Source organism: Arachis stenosperma, chromosome 7, assembly GCF_014773155.1.
Source record: "Arachis stenosperma cultivar V10309 chromosome 7, arast.V10309.gnm1.PFL2, whole genome shotgun sequence".
Taxonomy (NCBI): domain Eukaryota; kingdom Viridiplantae; phylum Streptophyta; class Magnoliopsida; order Fabales; family Fabaceae; genus Arachis; species Arachis stenosperma.
This window is the reverse complement of record NC_080383.1, coordinates 90,258,244-90,277,756: the sequence shown is the minus strand read 5'-3', so window position 1 is coordinate 90,277,756 and position 19,513 is coordinate 90,258,244. Positions and strand designations below refer to the sequence as shown.

At 39.4% G+C, this 19,513-nt stretch overlaps 1 protein-coding gene across 1 annotated transcript; it reads right to left on the bottom strand.

Moving 5' to 3' along the window:
* Positions 1–4,759: 4,759 nt before the first annotated feature.
* Positions 4,760–7,298, bottom strand: LOC130942071 (uncharacterized). Its single transcript, XM_057870754.1, has 2 exons — positions 6,967–7,298; positions 4,760–5,617 (listed from the first exon to the last, which is right to left on the bottom strand). The coding sequence occupies exons 1-2, from the start codon at positions 7,012–7,014 to the stop codon at positions 5,111–5,113; spliced, it is 555 nt and encodes a 184-aa protein (XP_057726737.1). The 5' UTR covers positions 7,015–7,298; the 3' UTR covers positions 4,760–5,110.
* Positions 7,299–19,513: the final 12,215 nt, after the last annotated feature.

Genomic DNA, 19,513 nt, shown 5'->3' with positions numbered 1-19,513 from the left:
GAGAATAGTGTTTTGTATATTCCATTTTCTGTTTTTGTTTCTATGGCTTGGAGTTCCAATGCTTCTTTTTCATGAAGGAAAGTATAGATATATATTATAGAATTTAATTTTAATGTACTCTCAGTGTAAAGTAGTTTTAATATAGGCCGGATGTTCATTTTACTAAGTAGGTCGATCGTTATTTTCATTCTAATTTAGATGTTTATGTGATTTGGATTGAATTTAATATAATTTTACCTGATTAGAAGTATTTGTTAAAAAATAGTGAGCATGGTGCCTATTATAAACTGAAATTTTACTAAGACGCTTAATCTTGTTTAAGTTAGTAATTTTCTTGGTGGTTTATATTGCTGATATTTATGTCATAGTACCATATATCACTTAATTCCTTTGGTTGTTTTTTTTTTTTTGTTATGTTTGATTGCAGGTCGTAGAAGTGACGGGTGTGACTGAGCTAGAAACTGATGAGACGGAAATTAGTCATATTGTAGAATTGGATTTAGTGTTCCATTCACTGAATTCAAGTATGCTTGGAGTTGTTGTAGTTAGATATAAGTGATTAACTTATAACAGAGTTATGTGACATTTAGATTTGTAAAAGAATACTAAATTGTATTTTTCTTTAGCCATTTAAACTAAGTCGGATGTTCATTTTATTATAATTGTAGATGGTTCTTTCCATTCTAAAGTAGATGCTTATTTTGGGTATATTATTTGTCTTTTACTTGATTTCCTGCATTTTATTTGCATATGGCCTGCAAGTTTTTTTATTATGTGGGTTGAATTAGATTTAGTTTAATTTGATTGAATTCAAGCTGAGTTTTAGTTATACCATTTAAACATGATGCACGAGTGGTATTTTTAGTCAATTGCTTAGTTATTTTTTATCAACTAATGTGGATGTTCATTTTACTGTCTATGCGAATTATTCTTTTCTTTTTAAAGTGGATGTTTATTTTAGATATACCAGTTGTCTTTTACTTAATTTTCTGGTTTTTGCATCCGCATGCTCTGCGTGTTTCTTTTGTTTCATGGTTTAGAATTATAGATTAAAATAGAATTCTTGTAAACATTGATATTAAATTGAAAAATAAATAAAGTCTTAATTTGAAATTAAAAGAAATATTTTTTATTACATAACATTTACATGAGATATATAATTTATAGTTTAGAGAAATACTAGAAAGTCAACAGTTAGTCATCAATATTTAAAAGTGTGTTAACATAAGAAGAATCTTCAAAAAATGCTGCATCATGATAACAGTATTAAGCTCTTCAAGGCTAAGTTAAGGAAATTTGTCATGAGCTCTCTACTTGTAATTTTTGGCCAACATTTTGGCTGCTAGAGATTGTACTTGTGATCTTTTTTTCTCTTCCTTGCTCTTCAATTTTGTAACTAGTGCAATAGCCAATGTGCACTGAAAAACAGGAACACAGCTCAATTTTCAGGCATATCAATCACTAGTGTGTAACAAGAACTCATTAACCCCAAGCTTTAGAAGATAATCAACAAAATAATTATTTACGAAGTTTTTCAATTGTCAATTAATATAATGTTTAGTTTTATTTGCTACATATATATTGTGTCTTGCTGTCTAATAGAATTTGGCCCTTACTTCTTTACCATAACTTTTCATTGATATACAGGAAGTTCTTGAAATCCGTAAGATTCATCCATGTTTGCCATCTTTCAAGGCTGAATTCACTGCATCTGTTCCTCTGACTTGAATTAGAGATATTGCTCACCGAAATGACATTCCATATGACCTCAAGGTTGTTTTTCCACAGTACCTCAAGTATGTAATCCCATTTTAGTTTAATGTATGATAGATTGCCTATTTCATGCTCTTTTTTGGCAGTTACAAATTAAGCACACTATATAAAACAAGGTTCACCGAAATGGTGGTCCTGAAGATTTGGTTGCAACAAAAGCTATGCTTGCTAAAATCACAAAGAATCCAAAAGAATATAATTAAGCATTTGTGGAGCAATTCAAGATATTTCATCAAGAACTAAGGACTTCTTTAATGCTGGCAGGTTTATCTTGAATTCTCAGTATCACTTGTAAACATATTTAAATTAAACTTGTTTTTCTTATATTAATTCAAAATATCATATTATGAGACATGTTATATATCATGGTATTTTCTATTGAAGACCTTTAACCTTCTACTAGATCACTACATCATTTGAATGCATGATTAGACATTATAAACCAATAGATCGATCATGAAACTTCATGCATTCATTGACAAGACTGAGCATGCAACCCAGTGCATGCATCTGTGCAATTGTGTGGTTTGGTGAGTGTCATGCAACTTTTTCCCTTGTGTTAAGACTGTTCCTAGAACTACAAACTCTGGGTTGTGACCAACAAAGTCATACAACAGCAACCTTATTGTTGCATCATACCTTGCTGTCTCTTGTGATTTCCAGCAGCTATAAGAGAGAGAAAAAACATCATTTTTTGTTCTGTTTATGTAACTTAATTGTTGTTCACTTTAAGAGTGAACATAGTACCTTAATCTCAAAGAGATAGTCAAATCACTTTTACAGCCAACTAACTTATTCTAAAGAAAATGAACATCCGTCTTAGTTGATACTAAACATCTAACAAATTAACCAAAATTTCATCCGTGCACTATGTTTAAATAGCCTAACTCAAACTCAACTTCAATTCAAGAAAACATAAACTAAGTCTAATCCAATTTTTCTTCATTACTCCGAAATCACTTAACAAAAGAAACTAGTGGAGCATGTACATGCAGAATTCAGCAAATCAAGCAAAAGATCAATACTATAAGTAAAATAAACATCCACTTTTCAAATAAACAAAACATCTGCATACATAGTAAAATAAACATCCATTTTAATTGATAATAAACATCTAACAAATTAAGAACTTTTATTCAATTATTACATTCTTAATTAAAATCCAATACCACCACCAATAGCACAAACAGACAGCATATATGCATAAAAAGAAAAAGAACTATCATCAAAACCAACCATCCGATATCCTGCTAAAGTAACCATCCAATTAGGGTCAACTACAAATCGACAATGGTCAGCTCGGGTACGTCACATTGCATGCAAAGGATAACCAGGCGAGGGAAAAATAATCTGCTATTTGACCAGATTACCTAAATTTTGCGACCTTTCCCACGCTATCCTTAAATCAATTTCAACAATCTCAGCAAACATCTTATTCAACATGTTCCTACATACTACAATTGCATGTATTCGGTTTTCCACCATGTACAATCAAACATCTCAGCAGGCTAAACTGTGTCTAGAACACGAAGCAACAGAAAGATGAATCTTGAAAAAAGGAAATTATCCCACTAACTATAGATGATTAACGACGGTCGGAGATGGGGGGCTTTAACACTAACGAGGCCCTGGACTGTCGAATGGTCACGGCATCAACTCTCCGATGCAGGAGGCAGGATCGTGGCAGCAGGCTGACACAGAGATGACGCGCGGTAAGCAGGTCCAGGTGCTGCTGTTCGGGTCGGCGCCGATGACTGGTCCACGGCACGAGGGGACGCAAGGCTGGGATGTTCAGCCCAGAACAGTGCGCCGCAGTTGCTTCCAGCGACCGGGTACGGGTGCGGAAGCTGGGCACTGCAGAAGGGGGTGGGCGATGCAATTCTCGTCCGAGCTGTGGCAGGTTGCGGGTGCAGGCGGTGACGAGAGGGTTGGGGGCAAGTTGAGTAGCAACAGTGTGGGATTTTGGGGGGAGAGGGTTACTGACGGTCAAAATAGGTAAATGGGGATAATTTGAAATTGGGGGTTTCAATTAGGGTAAATGATGGTTTATTTTTATTTTAAAATGGGCCAAATTAAAATTCTATTGTACATATTGTATAGATATCTCATTGTCTCCCTAGCAAGACTCTATTTATTATAGTCTAAGGTTTGGACGTTGACAGCGTGTACGTAAAAAACAATAAACAAACGGATCTGCTAGGGAACCAACTAGGATTGGATTTCGAAGTCCGTCTTAACAAAAGTAAGTTGATATACATAGATGTTTCTTTTGCTAAGCATTATAATATTTTTTTTCCATACTAAATAGATGTTTTTTAATATATTTTTCGAATTTTTTGTATTACAGATATGGAAAGAAAAATTTTTTATAATTTTTAATTAGATTTACTTAATCAATTTTTAATTATTTAAATTTTAAATTTTAAAAATTTAAAATTAATTATTAATAATTATAATTAATTGAATTGTTTAATTCTTAGACGGTTACATACTTGATTACCTATACTTTTCCATAAACGAATTCAATAAATCTTAGTCTGCGTTCTCATACGGTCATACCATGACTCGCTGGCCCTACCATCCCTAATATTTTTCATAAATCTCCTTCTAGATTGTTGATTTTCTTTCTGTAATATACAAATATAAATTCATTTTATTATTCTTTCTTCATGTCTTTGATTTTATCACATCTTAACAAAGTAATATTCTAAATCGGTTTTTTAAGAAAATTTTAGTTTTTAATAAACTTAATTTTAATTTTTGTTTATTTTATTAAATAAATTAATTTTCACATCAAATTAACTTTTTATATGAAAAGACCTATTTGATAAATTAAAATTTATTTTTTTATTTTTATAAAATAACAACACAGAATTATTTGTTCCAAATTTTTAGGAATGAATGACTGATTTGTAATAAAACAAAAGATTAAAAATTAATTTGATGATTAAACTTTATTAAGAATTATAATTTACAACTAAATATATGTAAATAACATTTCTTTTCTATAAATATTTCAGTCTTCGGTTTCCAAATTAAAGTAGAGGGGGAGAGTACTAAGAGTTAAAACTGTACCTCCTTGAATATAAAACTAAACAACTCTTTTCTTTATACAATGTTTGACTTGAACTTGAAAGCATGTATTCTAATTTCTATTCTATCTCTTTTGGAAATTGAAGAGTTTCACAGAAACAGCAACGATAATAGCAAAGAACACAGCAAAAGCAACAACCAGAGTTGCAGCAACTCCTACAAAATCATTTGTATAACCAAAGTATCTCTTCAGAAACTCTTCCACTGTCTCATTTGACTCAATTCTAAATTTTAAATCACCCTCTCAAGTGTCCATTCGCATCCTCAAGAATAGCGCAACTCCTTTTCGCTTTGTAGCCGGACCTCGAAAAGGTGTAGGTGCTGTAGATGGTGGAGGTGTGTATGGTGGCGGGGCATATGGTGGCGGGGTATATGGTGGCGGGGTTGATTCTTGGCCAGTTGATTCGTGTCCGGGCCACCGAATTTCCCTTGTAAACACTGGCAGCACTAAACTTCTGGAACCCAACCACGTTCCGAATCGACCCAGCAGACCACGTACACACTGAATTACTGGCCACAGTGAACAGAAACCCCACCACGTTCGGAATCGACCCAGCAGGCCACGTACACACTGAATTACTAGCCACAGTGAACATGCGATCACTGCGGCCAGTATTACAGAGATGAAGAGCTGCGGTAAGTTTTTCACCAGAGGAATTCCAAGAGAAAAATAAAAGTCGTCGGACACATGCACATTGATGTACACTGTTGTGTTAGTCAGAGCTGGTACAAGACCATTAGAATCCTCCATCTGTAATATAAATAGGCCAACAATTTTCTGGTTAAGGGCACAATTATGCAACAGAATAAACATGAGCAGAACAATATAAATTAACAGAACCTATCCACTATCCACTATCCAAGACAATATAAACAAAACAGCAGCTCAATTGACAGAAGTTATCCACTATCCAACAATATAAATTCACAGAACAAAATAAAAACAACACCAACAATATAAAAACAGCCTCTCAATTCACCATTATGATATAAAATTAACACAAACTAATCCAAACTTATCCAACAAGCTAAATTGGGTGGCAATCAATTTATGTGACAGAGTTCTGCCCAGATTAAAATGCTCTGTTATGTAAATTGGGTAATCGTATAATGAAATTGTCCAAAGTTAAAAGAAAACTTAATCAACACTAAAATGAAAATGGACACCAAACAGGCCTCAGATTCCACAATTTACTCTCATTCAATCATTTGATACAATAAAATTTACAAGCAAAGATAACGTGTAATTCAATTATTGGCAAGCACACTTAACAAAGAAGTAAAACCATGGAATTTCTTGCGCTATAGGAATCAGAGTCATTAAACAGTTGGCGTCAAATAAACGCTCCAAATCCAAAGATCATAAGGAGCAAGGATCATGGGAATCAATGGAGGGTCTATATTTACAAATAAGGTTCTTGGAGATAGCAGCAAGGTTTACTTTGATAACTTTTCAAAATTATTAGGAACTATATCTACAAATAATAATAGCAGAGTCATCATTCAAATGCAATAAAATTAGATCATATGTATATAGAAGATCATATACTATAAGTCTATAACTACAGCAAAGTAAATAAATTAGATGATCATTTAAAAAATAATACCAATCTAGAACACTTAGTAACAAAGCATTATAGCAACATAAATATCTCCAGAGTTACTTGTTTCAGGAACTATATATGTTGCCAGTTTATCATTTCTGACTAATTTCACAAAGCTAAGCAATTAAGCAAACTATAAGATTGATGCAATTTGGTTTGGATTTTTTTGGTTTAAAACTGGTTTTTCTTAAATGGTTTGGTTTGGAGTGGTTTTAAAATCCATAATCTGGATTTTTTGCTAAGCCCTAGGTGGAATGGGGTGCTCGAAGAGGGAGGGGGTAGCTTTTAGGGTTTCATTTTTTTCTTCAGAAAGCCAAAAACGAAAATATTTACTCAGAAATCAGAAAAAAACAACAACAATCTAGCCCTGTTAACAACAACGAACAACGAAGAAAATTTACTCAGAAAATCAACAATCAACATAATTAAATCCAGGAAGACAGGAATCAAATTCCAAAAATGAAACTGAAGAAGCAGTGGAGAGGTGGAGGCTTACCAACGGTGACAGTGACCGAGCTAGGGGAGAGAGAGAGCTTGAAGCCATGATCAGAGAAAGACGACGAGGACGGGAACAGAGAACGAAGGAAAGAGAACGGAGACGAAGCAGTAAAACGCCCACGAGAAGCGAACGAGCGTGAGCGATGGGGATGAGAGAAGTCCACGACTGAGTTGAGGGCCGAGCAGACCTTCGAGAGGCGAAGGCGGCAACCGCTGGCTGTCACCGTCGGTGGCGGGGCTTGGCACGCGTTTTGAAGCTTGAAGGTCGCTACATCTCTGATAGGGTTTAGGGTAGGGTTTAGTTCGTTTGTGAGAGAGGAGAGGGTTCGAAAAGAGGGTTCTCTCTGATTTATGTATACACAGAGTAGCGAATGGGGTGCCCAAAAAACCGGACCAATTCTGACGGTTCACAGTTATCTGTTGGTTCGACTAATTTTTCTGTTGATTTTTTTGCACAGCAGTTTTATACACCACCAAACTAGTTAAAAGACCAACGCAGGTGGCACAGATTGATGAGGATCTGTATTTTTTAACCATTTTTTTAACCATTTCTTTTGAATTTGATGGATATCCAGTTGTAAATTAAAAAAAAATTATATAAATAAAGAATAATATGTATTTTAAGAATATATAATAAATTTATTATTAGTAAAAAATTTTAAATATTTTTATTCCATAAATATAAAATAAATAAATTAAAAATTTAAATTTTTTATTAAATTTTTTATTTTATAGTTTTAATATGTATATCTTTAAGACACATGATAAATAAACTCATAAATAAATACAATTCTCATATTTAGTATTTGATAAGTAAAGACATTTTCTGTCACTATTAGTGCTACACAGGACACAGCGAAGTTATTACCAAATTAGTTTCATGAACCATTTATATTTCGTTTTTTGTTGAATTGTTGAATATTTGAAAATAAATAAAATTATTAGACACTCTTTATAGTATTACAACTACATATTACACCATGTTTTTATGTAAGTTTACTTTTTTAAATAGATTTTTAGGTGTCGATTGTATCTTCTATTTATTAGAATTTTTATTTTAATTCGTTCAAATTTTATATAATTTTTATTTTTTTTCATGTATTTAATATTATTTTATTTGATTGATTTTACACGCAAAATGATAATATTTTTGTCCATAAAAACCATTTTTCTATCTCTTTTAATCTTTTTTTATTGAGATAGTAAAAAAAAATGGGCCTTTAATAATAGAATTTGTATGATCAAGACAATCTTTTTTTAAAACAGCTAACCACGTTACCAAATAAATAATGTTCTAAGTTTTTCATTTTAAGTATAAGACTTCAAATTTTTCCTTTGTTGTAAGATTATTAGCATAGTATCTAAAAATAAATAAATAAAGTTTGTTTAGTGGTTGAATATTTAAAAATAAATAAGATTATTAGATACTCTCTATAAATATTACTACTGTACGTTGTACCATATCTTTATGTAAGTTCAATTTTCTTTTATTAGAAGGATTACGATTTGTTTAGTTTAGACAACAATTTTTATTTTTTACTTAATCTAATTATCCAATAATTTTTTATTATTTTTAATTAAAATTTGAAAACTATATATCGCTTGAACGATAGTAATATATTTCATGTGTATATTGGTACCGACGACGACGATTATTATTATTATTATTATTATTAATAAAATGCTTGAACACATATCATAAAGTTCTATAGAATGGTAATAGACTCTAAAGTTTTAACCCAAAGAGAGCGTTGAGGCAAGGGGGTCCTATGTCCCCGTACCTCTTTGTCTTATGCATGGAGAATTTACCTTGTTTCATTTTTCATTGAGTTTTTCAAGGTACGTGGATTCCAGTGTCAGTTTCTTGGAATGGCCCGAAGATTGCTCATTTAATATTTGTGGATGATATTCTACAAAGCTACTAAATCTCAGGTGCTGGAGGTTATGAAGACTTTGGATTTGTTTTCAAGAGCTTCTGGCAGGAAAGTGAATTTTAATAAATCCAAAGCGCAATGTTCAAAAAATGTTACTACTTAATCTTTATGTGCTTTCTAGTGTTTTTAGTATCTGTTCATGCCCTGGGTCGAGATGATCGAACCGGGATGTTCAATAGCAAAGCGACCGACCTCTTTAGGTCCAGCGAACAGACTTCTTTACGAAGAAGTCGGCCAAAGCGACAGGAAAAGCTCAAAGAAGGGCCCAGCTCAAGGAATACGACCCAGATCCAATGGCAGCCCAAGCCAATAGAGACAAGGGCGGTTCCATGAAAGATAAGCTGACCACAACAAAAGATAAAGATAAAGATAAGATAACTAACTTATCTTATCAACAGAAGGTCACATCTCGCTACTATAAATACACTGGAGTACCCAGGTATAACTCGTACTCTGATTCTACTAAAAACCTGTTTAATACCCATGCTAACTTAAGCATCGGAGTCTCTTGCAGGTACCCCCACCCTCCGGTGACCAAGGATCAGTAGTGCAGCTAAGTCCAACAAGTCGGACGCACCAACTCTGGCCGCCATCCGTCAGCCGGGCACATCAGGTCCGACGCATACAGAAGATCTTGACCGAGATCGACCTACAGTTTCAGGTAACCCTCGGAACATTGGCGCCGTTGCCGGGAAACCTGGAAGTTACCCCATCACCATGGCGGATAACCAAGACAACGACCACGGTTCAGGATTAGAAGAAAGAACGCCGCACAAGAACGCGGATGTCACACTAAAGGATACACCGAAATCCAATGGGGACAAAAATCCATCAAATCCAAGTGTAATAGAAGCACTTCAAGATCGTTTAAAGCAACTTGAGAAAGAAGCCCAACATCGGCGCGAAAAAGAAGAGGATCTACATCGGGAGATAAGGCGACGCCGGGAACTAGAGGATAAGCTTCTAAAACTTGAAGCCGATCTCCAAACCAAAGCTACTCGAACAACTCCGGAGGATAGCTTTCGCAAAGATCAGGATCCATTCATCAGAGAGATCATGAAGACCAACATTCCAAAAGACTTCAAACTTCTGGACATGACTCTGTATGACGGCACTTCAGACCCCAACTATCATCTCAACAATTTTAGAAGCAGAATGTACCTTACTGACGCCTCGGACGCAGTTCGTTGTAAAGCCTTTCCAACAACTCTTACCAAGACCGCCATTAGATGGTTCGACAGCCTACCTCCAAAGTCCATCTCGAGCTTCGACGATTTGGCCAAAAAGTTCCTGGCCAGGTTTTCCATACAAAAGGATAAGGCTAAACACGCCCCCAGCTTACTAGGAATCAAGCAAGGAGATCGGGAGAGCTTTCGTAGCTACATGGAGAGATTGAACAAAACATGCATGGATATACAAAGTCTACCTACAGAAGCTGCCATTATGGGCCTCGTAAATGGCCTACGAGAAGGACCTTTTAGCCAATCTATATCAAAGAAGTGCCCTACATCCCTGGACGAAGTACAGGAACGAGCGCAGAAATACATCAACGTGGAGGAGAACTCTCGGCTTAGGGAAGCCTCAAGGTCCGGTTCTGCCTACCGAGATAAGGATAAAGAATCCAAGAAGAAGGATGATCGCTCCGGGGAGAAAATCAAGAAATATCATAATTACACTCCTCTTAGGGTATCCCTGGTAAATGTTTACAAAGAAGTCTGCCATACGGAAAAAATACCCCCTGCTCGACCACTCAAAGGCAAAAGAGGAGGAGGAAATCGAAGCGAATACTGCGAGTATCATCGAGTCCGAGGCCACTCTACCAACGAATGCTTTGACTTAAAGAATGTCATAGAAAAATTGGCACGAGAAGGAAAACTAGATCGGTTTCTAGCTAACCGGGATGAAGAACCAAGAAAAAGAAGAAGGGATGAAGATGCCGGACGATCTGAGCGATCACCTCGCACACCAGAAAGGCACGTCCACATGATACATGGCCGATTCACGGGAGGAGGACTCTCCAAATCATCCCACAAACGACACCTCAAAGAAGTATGCCATGTCAAAGGAAAAAAGGAGGCGCCAGATATTCCAGCAATTACATTTACCAAAGAAGACGCAGTCGGAATCATCCCAGGACACGACGACCCCATGGTTATCACCATCATACTGGCAAACGCCAATCTCCACCGTACACTAATTGACCAAGGAAGCTCCGCCGATATCTTGTTCAAAACTGCCTTTGATAAGCTCGGCTTAGAAGAAAAAGAGCTAAGAGCATACCCAAACAGCCTGTTCGGACTTGGGGATACCCCAGTACAACCACTAGGATACGTATCACTACATACAACCTTCGGAAAAGGAAACCAATCCAGAACACTAAAGATAGATTACATCATGGTTGACGTAAGCTCGGCCTACAATGCCTTAATAGGTCGGACAACGTTGAATCAACTCGGCGCGATAGTCTCAACCCCACATCTATGTATGAAATTCCCGACTACAGAAGGAATAGCTACAATAAAAGCAAATCAAAAGATGGCGCGTCGCTGTTATAACGAAAGTCTAAACCTCAGAGGCGAAGGAGAAGAGTTCCACATAATCAAACTTGGTGGAGTTCAGAGGCAAGAAGAACTCCGCCCCCAACCCGAAGGTGAAATAGAGAAAGTTCAGGTCGGAGACACCTCGGATAAGACAACTAATATTGGCACTATCCTGAAAGGAGACGTAAAGGAATCACTCATACAATTCCTACGAGATAATGTCGATCTCTTCGCCTGAAAAGCCGCCGACATGCCAGGCATAGATCCCGAACTGATGAGCCACAAGTTAGCAGTCTATCCGGGATCCCGGCCGGTGCAACAAAGACGAAGAAAACTGGGGCCAGAAAGGTCTCAGGCTGTAGAAGAACAGGTGCAAGAACTGCTAGAAGCAGGATTCATAAGAGAAGTTAAATACCCACTATGGCTAGCAAACGTCGTCTCGGTGAGAAAACCAAATGGGAAGTGGTGAATGTGCACCGACTACACCGACCTCAACAAAGCCTGCCCAAAAGATCCTTATCTACTCCCAATTATCGACGCTCTAGTAGATGCCTCATCTGGATACAAGTATCTCTCATTTATGGATGCATACTCGGGGTACAACCAGATCCCCATGTATCCACCAGATCAAGAAAAAACCTCGTTTTTAATGCCCAAAGCGAACTATTGCTACATCGTAATGCCTTTCGGCCTTAAGAATGCGGGAGCTACTTATCAAAGGCTAATGAATAAAGTCTTCTCAGACCACATCGAAAAAGTCATGGAGGTCTACGTGGATGACATGTTGATAAAGACACAAAGTGAAAAGACATTGCTGACCGACTTAGCTCAAGTGTTCGACACCATACGAAAGCACGGCATGCGACTCAACCCGGCTAAATGTACCTTCGCAGTAGAAGCCGGCAAGTTCTTAGGCTTTATGCTCACACAAAGAGGAATCGAGGCAAATCTAGATAAATGTCAGGCCATACTCAACATGAAGAGCCCAACCTGCGTCAAAGAAGTACAACAACTCAACGGGAGATTGGCGGCCTTGTCCCGATTCCTAGCAGGATCAGCAATAAGATTCCTCCCTTTCTACGCCACTTTAAGGAAGGGCAAGAACTTCGAGTGGACAACAGAATGCGAGCAGGCCTTCCGAGACTTTAAAAAATTCTTGGGACGGCCACCTATCCTATCTCGACCATGAGAAGGAGAACTACTCATATTGTACCTCGCAGTGGGAAGTCGGGCAATAGCCTCAACGCTAATTAGAGAAGATGAAGGTGGGCAACAACCCGTCTACTTCATTAGTAAGGCACTACAGGGGTCAGAGTTGAACTACCAGAAAATAGAGAAGTTTGCCCTACAACCTCATATTAACATCCCGACGACTCCAGCCGTACTTCCAAGATCATACCATTAACGTCCTAACCAACCAGCCCATAAAGGGGATATTGCAGAAAACAGATCTAGCGGGAAGAATCCTACAATGGGCAATCGAGTTGTCCGAATTTGACCTACAATATGAAGCATGGACAGCCATTAAATCACAATACCTAGCCGACTTCATTGCTGAATTCACAGACACCTCGGAGATTCCCATAGAGTGGAATATATACGTGGACGGTTCCTCGAATAAAACCGGAAGCGGTGCAAGTGTGATAATCGAAAGCAACCATGGGACCCAACTTGAGCTTTCCCTCAAATTCGAATTCCCGACCTCAAACAACCAGGCAGAATACGAAGCGTTATTAGCTGGTTTGAAGCTGGCTAGGGAGGTTGGAGCTCAGAAACTCAACATCTACAGCGATTCACAGGTCGTCACCTCACAAATAACAGGGAGCTACCAAGCCAAAGATCCTACCATGAAAAAATATTTGGATAAAACCAAGGAACAGCTTGGATAGCTCGGGGAGTATAGGATCTGTCATATACCCCGCGAGCAAAATGCCAGAGCCGACGCACTCTCAAAATTGGCCAGCACCAAACCAGGGGGCAACAATAGAAGCCTCATCCAGGAAATACTACAGAACCCGTCAATATCAAAGGAAGAAAAAGTTCTAGCCATAACATATCAATACCACTGCTAAAATGCGTACCGAACTCCAATACAAGGGAAGTCTTGGAGGAGATACACAGCGGCATCTGTGGCAACCATCTCGAAGCACGAGCCTTCAGCGAAAAGGTACTCCGAGCAGAATTCTATTGGCCAACTCTACAAAAGGAAGTCACAGAATTTGTGAAGACATGCTCACCATGCCAGAAGCATGCCAACTTTCACATTGCTCCGCCAGAAGAGCTCATCAATGTAACTTCACAATGGCCATTTGCGAAGTAGGGACTCGATCTTCTCGGACCCTTTCCCCAGGGATCGGGACAAGTCAAATTCCTCATGGTAGGGGTAGACTATTTCACAAAATGGATCGAGGCAGAACCCCTAGCCAACGCCACCGCTCAAAGAAGCTGGAAATTCCTATATAGGAATATTGTCACAAGGTTCGGAGTCCCATATTCCATTACTACAGATAATGGCACCCAATTCACAGATGCAGGCTTCAGAAAGCTAGTGGCCAACTTGAATATAAAACACCAGTTCACCTCTGTCGAACATCCCCAAGCCAATGGGCAAGCCGAAGCGGCTAACAAAGTCATATTGGCCGGGCTAAAACGAAGACTGCAAGAAGCAAAGGGAGCTTGGGCCGAGGAACTTCCACAAGTCCTATGGGCCTATCGAACAACCCCACATTCAACTACAAACGAATCACCATTCCAATTAGCATACGGAGTGGAGGCAATGATTCCAATAGAAGTTGAGGAAGGGTCTCCCCGAGTAGTCCACTACAATGAACAGATCAACTCTCAACTTCAAAGAGAAGAGCTCGACCTACTTCCAGAAATCCAAGAAAGAGCTCGGATCAAAGAAGAAGCACTAAAGCGGCGAATGACTTCCAGGTATAATCAGAAGGTAATACCAAGAAGTTTCGCTGAGAATGATCTCATCTTAATCCGAAATGACATTGGAACAACTCGAACCGGAGAAGTGAAGTTGGCAGCTAACTGGAAAGGACCCTACCGAGTCATAGAGGTACTTGGCAAGGGCTACTACAGACTGTCCAAACTCGAGGGACGAGAACTCCCCAGATCATGGCACGCCTGTAACCTAAGAAGGTACTATAACTAGAAAGGGTAAAAGATCTCAGCATGGGACGCACTCTTTTTCCTGAAAAGGTTTTTTAATGAGGCATCCAGATTGAGATTTAATCCGACTTAAGGGTAAGAAAAACTCCCGCATGTACATATTTGCTGTTTCTTTGGAATAAAATACATTTTAGATATTCTACAAATTTCCAAGACGCATTAATCTGAAGCATTCATCGTCCGATTATAAAGAAACAGATCGACAGAAAGTGAAGAACAGATTCACTGTACGATCTCGATAGGAATGATCGTCCGACAAAGGTGAAAACGCAATTCACCCAAAGGACGATCAAACCAGGACAGAAACCACTATCTACAAATTGGCAAAGATGAACACAGAATAATGCAAGAAGTTATCGAAAGTGATCCCAAAAAAGAACCTGATGAGGTCTTATGGATTGCTATATAATAACTTAAAAAGACTGGCCGACACTACAAGTCGGACCAAATTAACCCAAGTTATCAGCGAATCCCTGGAAAGAGGTCTGGCCAACCCTATTAAAGAAGAATCGCTATAACTTAGAAGAGATCGACCTAACGAAGTCGGTCTCCTACAAAGACAAGTTATAAAAGTAATCCCTAAAAGAGACCTGACAAAGGTCCAAGAAAGAGGATTACAAAAATAACTTAGAAGAGATCGACCTAACGAAGTTGGTCCCCTACAAAAACAAGTTATATAACTAATTCCTGAAAGAGACCTGACAAAGGTCCAAGAAAGAGGATTACAAAAATAACTTAGAAGAGATCGACCTAACGAAGTCGGTCCCCTACAAAAACAAGTTATAAAAGTAATCCCTGAAAGAGACCTGACAAAGGTCCAAGAAAGAGGATTACAAAAATAACTTAGAAGAGATTGACCTAACAAAGTCGGTCCCCCTACAAAAACAAGTTATAAAAGTAATCCCTGAAAGAGACCTGACAAAGGTCCAAGAAAGAGGATTACAAAAATAACTTAGAAGAGATCGACCCAATGAAGTCGGCCTCCTGCAAAAGACAAGTTATAAGTAATCCCTGAAAGAGACCTGACAAAGGTCCAAGAAAGAGGATTACAAAAATAACTTAGAAGGGGACTAACGCAAAGAAATCGGTCACGAAGCGCTAAAAAATTATAAGCAAAAGCGAGAAAGCCGAGAAGCAAGTTGGACCCATTCAAACCACAACCTCAAAGGATCCAAGCTACAAACGATAAAACAACCCAAGGAAGCCGAGTGGTAAGGCCCCAACATTTCTCACAAAATTAGAAGAGATATCGAGATATAGTGCAAAAAGCATTATAAAGTTATATGGCTCCAGAGGTCATCAAAATCTACCTCAGAAGCCAAGAAAGCTACTTTTTTTTTTCAAAATAAGGTTGCTAGGCAAAGTAACCTGGAAGTGTCAGCAATCAACAAAATACTAAATAAAAGAGTTTTAAAAGCCCACAAATCGGGCTATTTACACAAAATATTCAAAGAGAAATCAATCAAACACCAGAAGGCTTCTCAGTATCGGCACAAGGAGAAGGAGGACGAGTTTGAATAGGCACAGCATCTACAGTTCCATCATCCCAGTTCAAAATCTGGCAATCTGGATCAACGGGAGGAACCAAAGAGGTCGACACTTTAACAGAAGGCACTGGGGGAGGTTCAACATCATCATCATCCTGATCATCAGGGACAATCTTGCCGTCCCTCACCACATTATCCAGGCTGAAGAGAGTCAGGTCGGCCTCAGGAGCAATAATCTGAACCTGCTCCTTCAGGTTCTCATAGGCAGCAGTCACACTGCCAACAAGGTGCCCCTGGAGCTCGGAGTAATCAGCCCGGGCGTTCTCCAACTCCTCCTTCAGATGCATTCCCTCCCGATAAGACGAGACATAGCCATCCTTATGCTTCAGTGCCGTGTCCTCAGCCAGCCTTACAGAAGCAGCTAGAGATTGGGAACTTGCCTTCTCATTTTCCAGATCTTTTTTCAGCTTGGCCACCTTCACCTCTAGCTCCTCCTTCAAGCCTTTCATCTGATCAAACTCCCGTTTGGCCTCCTCCATAAAAGCTTTAGTGGCATGGAGAGGAAGACTTTGAGCAGTTCGATATAGGGCCGCTCCCATGTGTGGCATCTTGATACTACTCTAAGTTATATAGTCAAAGTGATGAAGAAGCGACACAACATCCATAGGAAAGAACGCCATAAGGGCCGATTTGTTGATCTACAAATTCGACTGCATCAAAATCGGGAGCATCCAGGTTCAAAGGCTCAACTGTTTTTTGCTTTTTACTAGGAGGGGCACCAGAAGCTGCAGCAGAGGATTGTGGAGGATCGACCAGACGAACCCGAGGAATAAGAATTGCTTTCCTCGGCGCGGGAGAACTCGGTACAGGAGGCTTCACTGGAATCTGAAAAGATCACTCTCCGGCCACCTTGGCCGAGATGTTCAGAGCAGCAGTGGCCTTCTTCGCCTTCTTAAAGGCCTTCATGGAGTCATTGTTCTTCGACATCTCTGCAAACACAACAACAGCAAAGAGTTACAATCACAACAAAGAAGGGCCCAACTCAAGGAATACGACCCAGATCCAATAGGCAACCCAAGCCGACAGAGACAAGGGCGGTTCCATGGAAGATAAGCTGACCTCAACAAAAGATAAGATAAGATAAGATAACTAACTTATCTTATCCATAGAAGGTCACATCTCACTATTATAAATACACTGGAGCACCCAGGTATAACTCATACTCTGATTCTACAAAAAACCTGTTTAATACCCATGCTAACTTAAGCATCGGAGTCTCTTGCAGGTACCCCCCACCCTTCGGTGACAGAGGGTCAGCAGCACCATCAGTCTAAACAAGTCGGAGGCACCAGCTCCGGCCGTCATTCGCCAATTGGACACATCGGTTCCGACCAGCACAGAAGATCTCGACCAAGATCGACCTACAGTTTCAGGTAACCCTCGGAACAGAAGGCTTGTTCGCACTCCGTTGTCCTTTTCAAACCTCTCTTCCTTCCTTAATATACCTCTTTGAGGTGTCTTTTGCGAGATGATTTAGAGATCCCTCCTCCTGCGAATCCTCCATTTATCATATGAACATGTCTCTCAGGGGTGTGAGATGGACGTTCAACTCGTCTGACCTCTTCGGTGTGAGGTAGACGTTCAACTCGTCCGACTTCTTCGGTGTGAGGTGGACGTTCAACTCGTCCGACCTCTTCGGTGTGAGGTGGACGTTTAACTCATCCGACCTCTTTGTTGTGAGGTGGACCTTCAACTCGTCCGACCTCTTCGGTGTGAGGTGGACGTTCAACTTGCCCGACCTCTTTGTTTGTGAGGTGGATGTTTAACACGCTCGACCTCTTTGGTGTGAGGTGGACCTTCAACTCGTCTGACCTCTTTGGTGTGAGATGGACTTTCAACTCGTCCGACCTCTTCGGTGTGAGGTAGACGTTCAACTTGTCCGACCTCTTCGGTATGAGGTGGACGTTCAACTAGTCCGACCTCTTCGGTGTGAGGTGGACATTCAACTTGCCCGACCTCTTTGGTGTGAGGTGGATGTTTAACACGCCCGACCTCTTTCTCCTTTTTGCTTTTGATTGGGCAAGGTAGTGAGATCTTCTCAGTGTTACATATTTCTCGGTAAACATCCACAAGAGACACCCGAAGAGGGGTGTAATTGCGGTATTTTCTAGGCTTCCCGGGTTAATCTTCTTTTTTCTTGGACTCTTTATCCTTGTCCTGTGGTGGGTTAGGAGAATTCAGTTTTTGAGCTCTCTCCTAGTCGAGAGTTCTCCTCCATGTTGATGTATTTCTCTGCCCGTTCCTGTACCTCTGGTGCACGAAATTGCAATCACACTTTTGCAATCCCGCACAACTAACCAGCAAGTGCACTGGGTCGTCCAAGTAATACCTTGCGCCACTTCCAGTTTTGTTTGAGGAGTCGTCTATATAGAGATTCCATTTTGTAGTGATTTTCGGGGTGTCTGTAAATTCTGCAATGAAGTCGGCCAAATATTGTGATTTAATGGCTGTCCGAGCTTCATATTGAAGGTCGAATTCAGACAACTCAACTGCCCATTGTAAGATTCTTCCTGCTAAATCTGTTTTCTGCAGAATGCCTTTTATTGGCTGGTTGGTCTGAACCCTGATAATGTGGGCTTGAAAATACGGGCAAAGTCGCCGAGATGTTAATACGAGAGCATAGGCAAATTTTTCTATTTTTTGGTAGTTCAGTTCGGATCCTTGTAGTGCCTTACTGATGAAGTATACAGGTTGTTGCCTACTGTCATCTTCTCGGACTAGTGCTGAGGCTATTGCCTGACTTCCTACTGCGAGGTACAGTATAAGTGGTTCTCCTTCCCGTGGCCGAGTTAGAATAGGTGGTTGTCCCAGGAACCTTTTGAAATCTTGGAAGGCCTGCTCGTACTCCGTTGTCCATTCGAACTTCTTTCCTTTCCTTAGAGTGGCATAGAAGGGGAGGGATCTTATTGCTGATTCAGCTAGAAATCTGGACAAGGCTGCCGATCTTCCATTGAGTTATTGTACCTCTTTGATGCAAGACGGGCTCTTCATGTCGAGTATAGCCCGATATTTATCCGAATTTGCCTCGATTCCTCTTTGTGTGAGCATAAAACTCAAGAATTTGCCGGCTTCTACTGCGAAGGTGCATTTTGCAGGGTTGAGTCGCATGCCATGCCTTCTTATAGTGTTAAATACTTGGGTGAGGTTGGACAGTAAAGTCTCTTCACTTTGTGTCTTTATTAACATGTCGTCCATGTAGCTTCCATGATTTTCCCGATGTGGTCTGCAAAGACCTTATTCATTAATCTTTGATAAGTAGCTTCTGCGTTTTTGAGTCCGAAAGGCATGACGACGTAGCAATAGTTTGCTTTTGGGGTTAGAAATAAAGTTTTTTCTTGATCAGG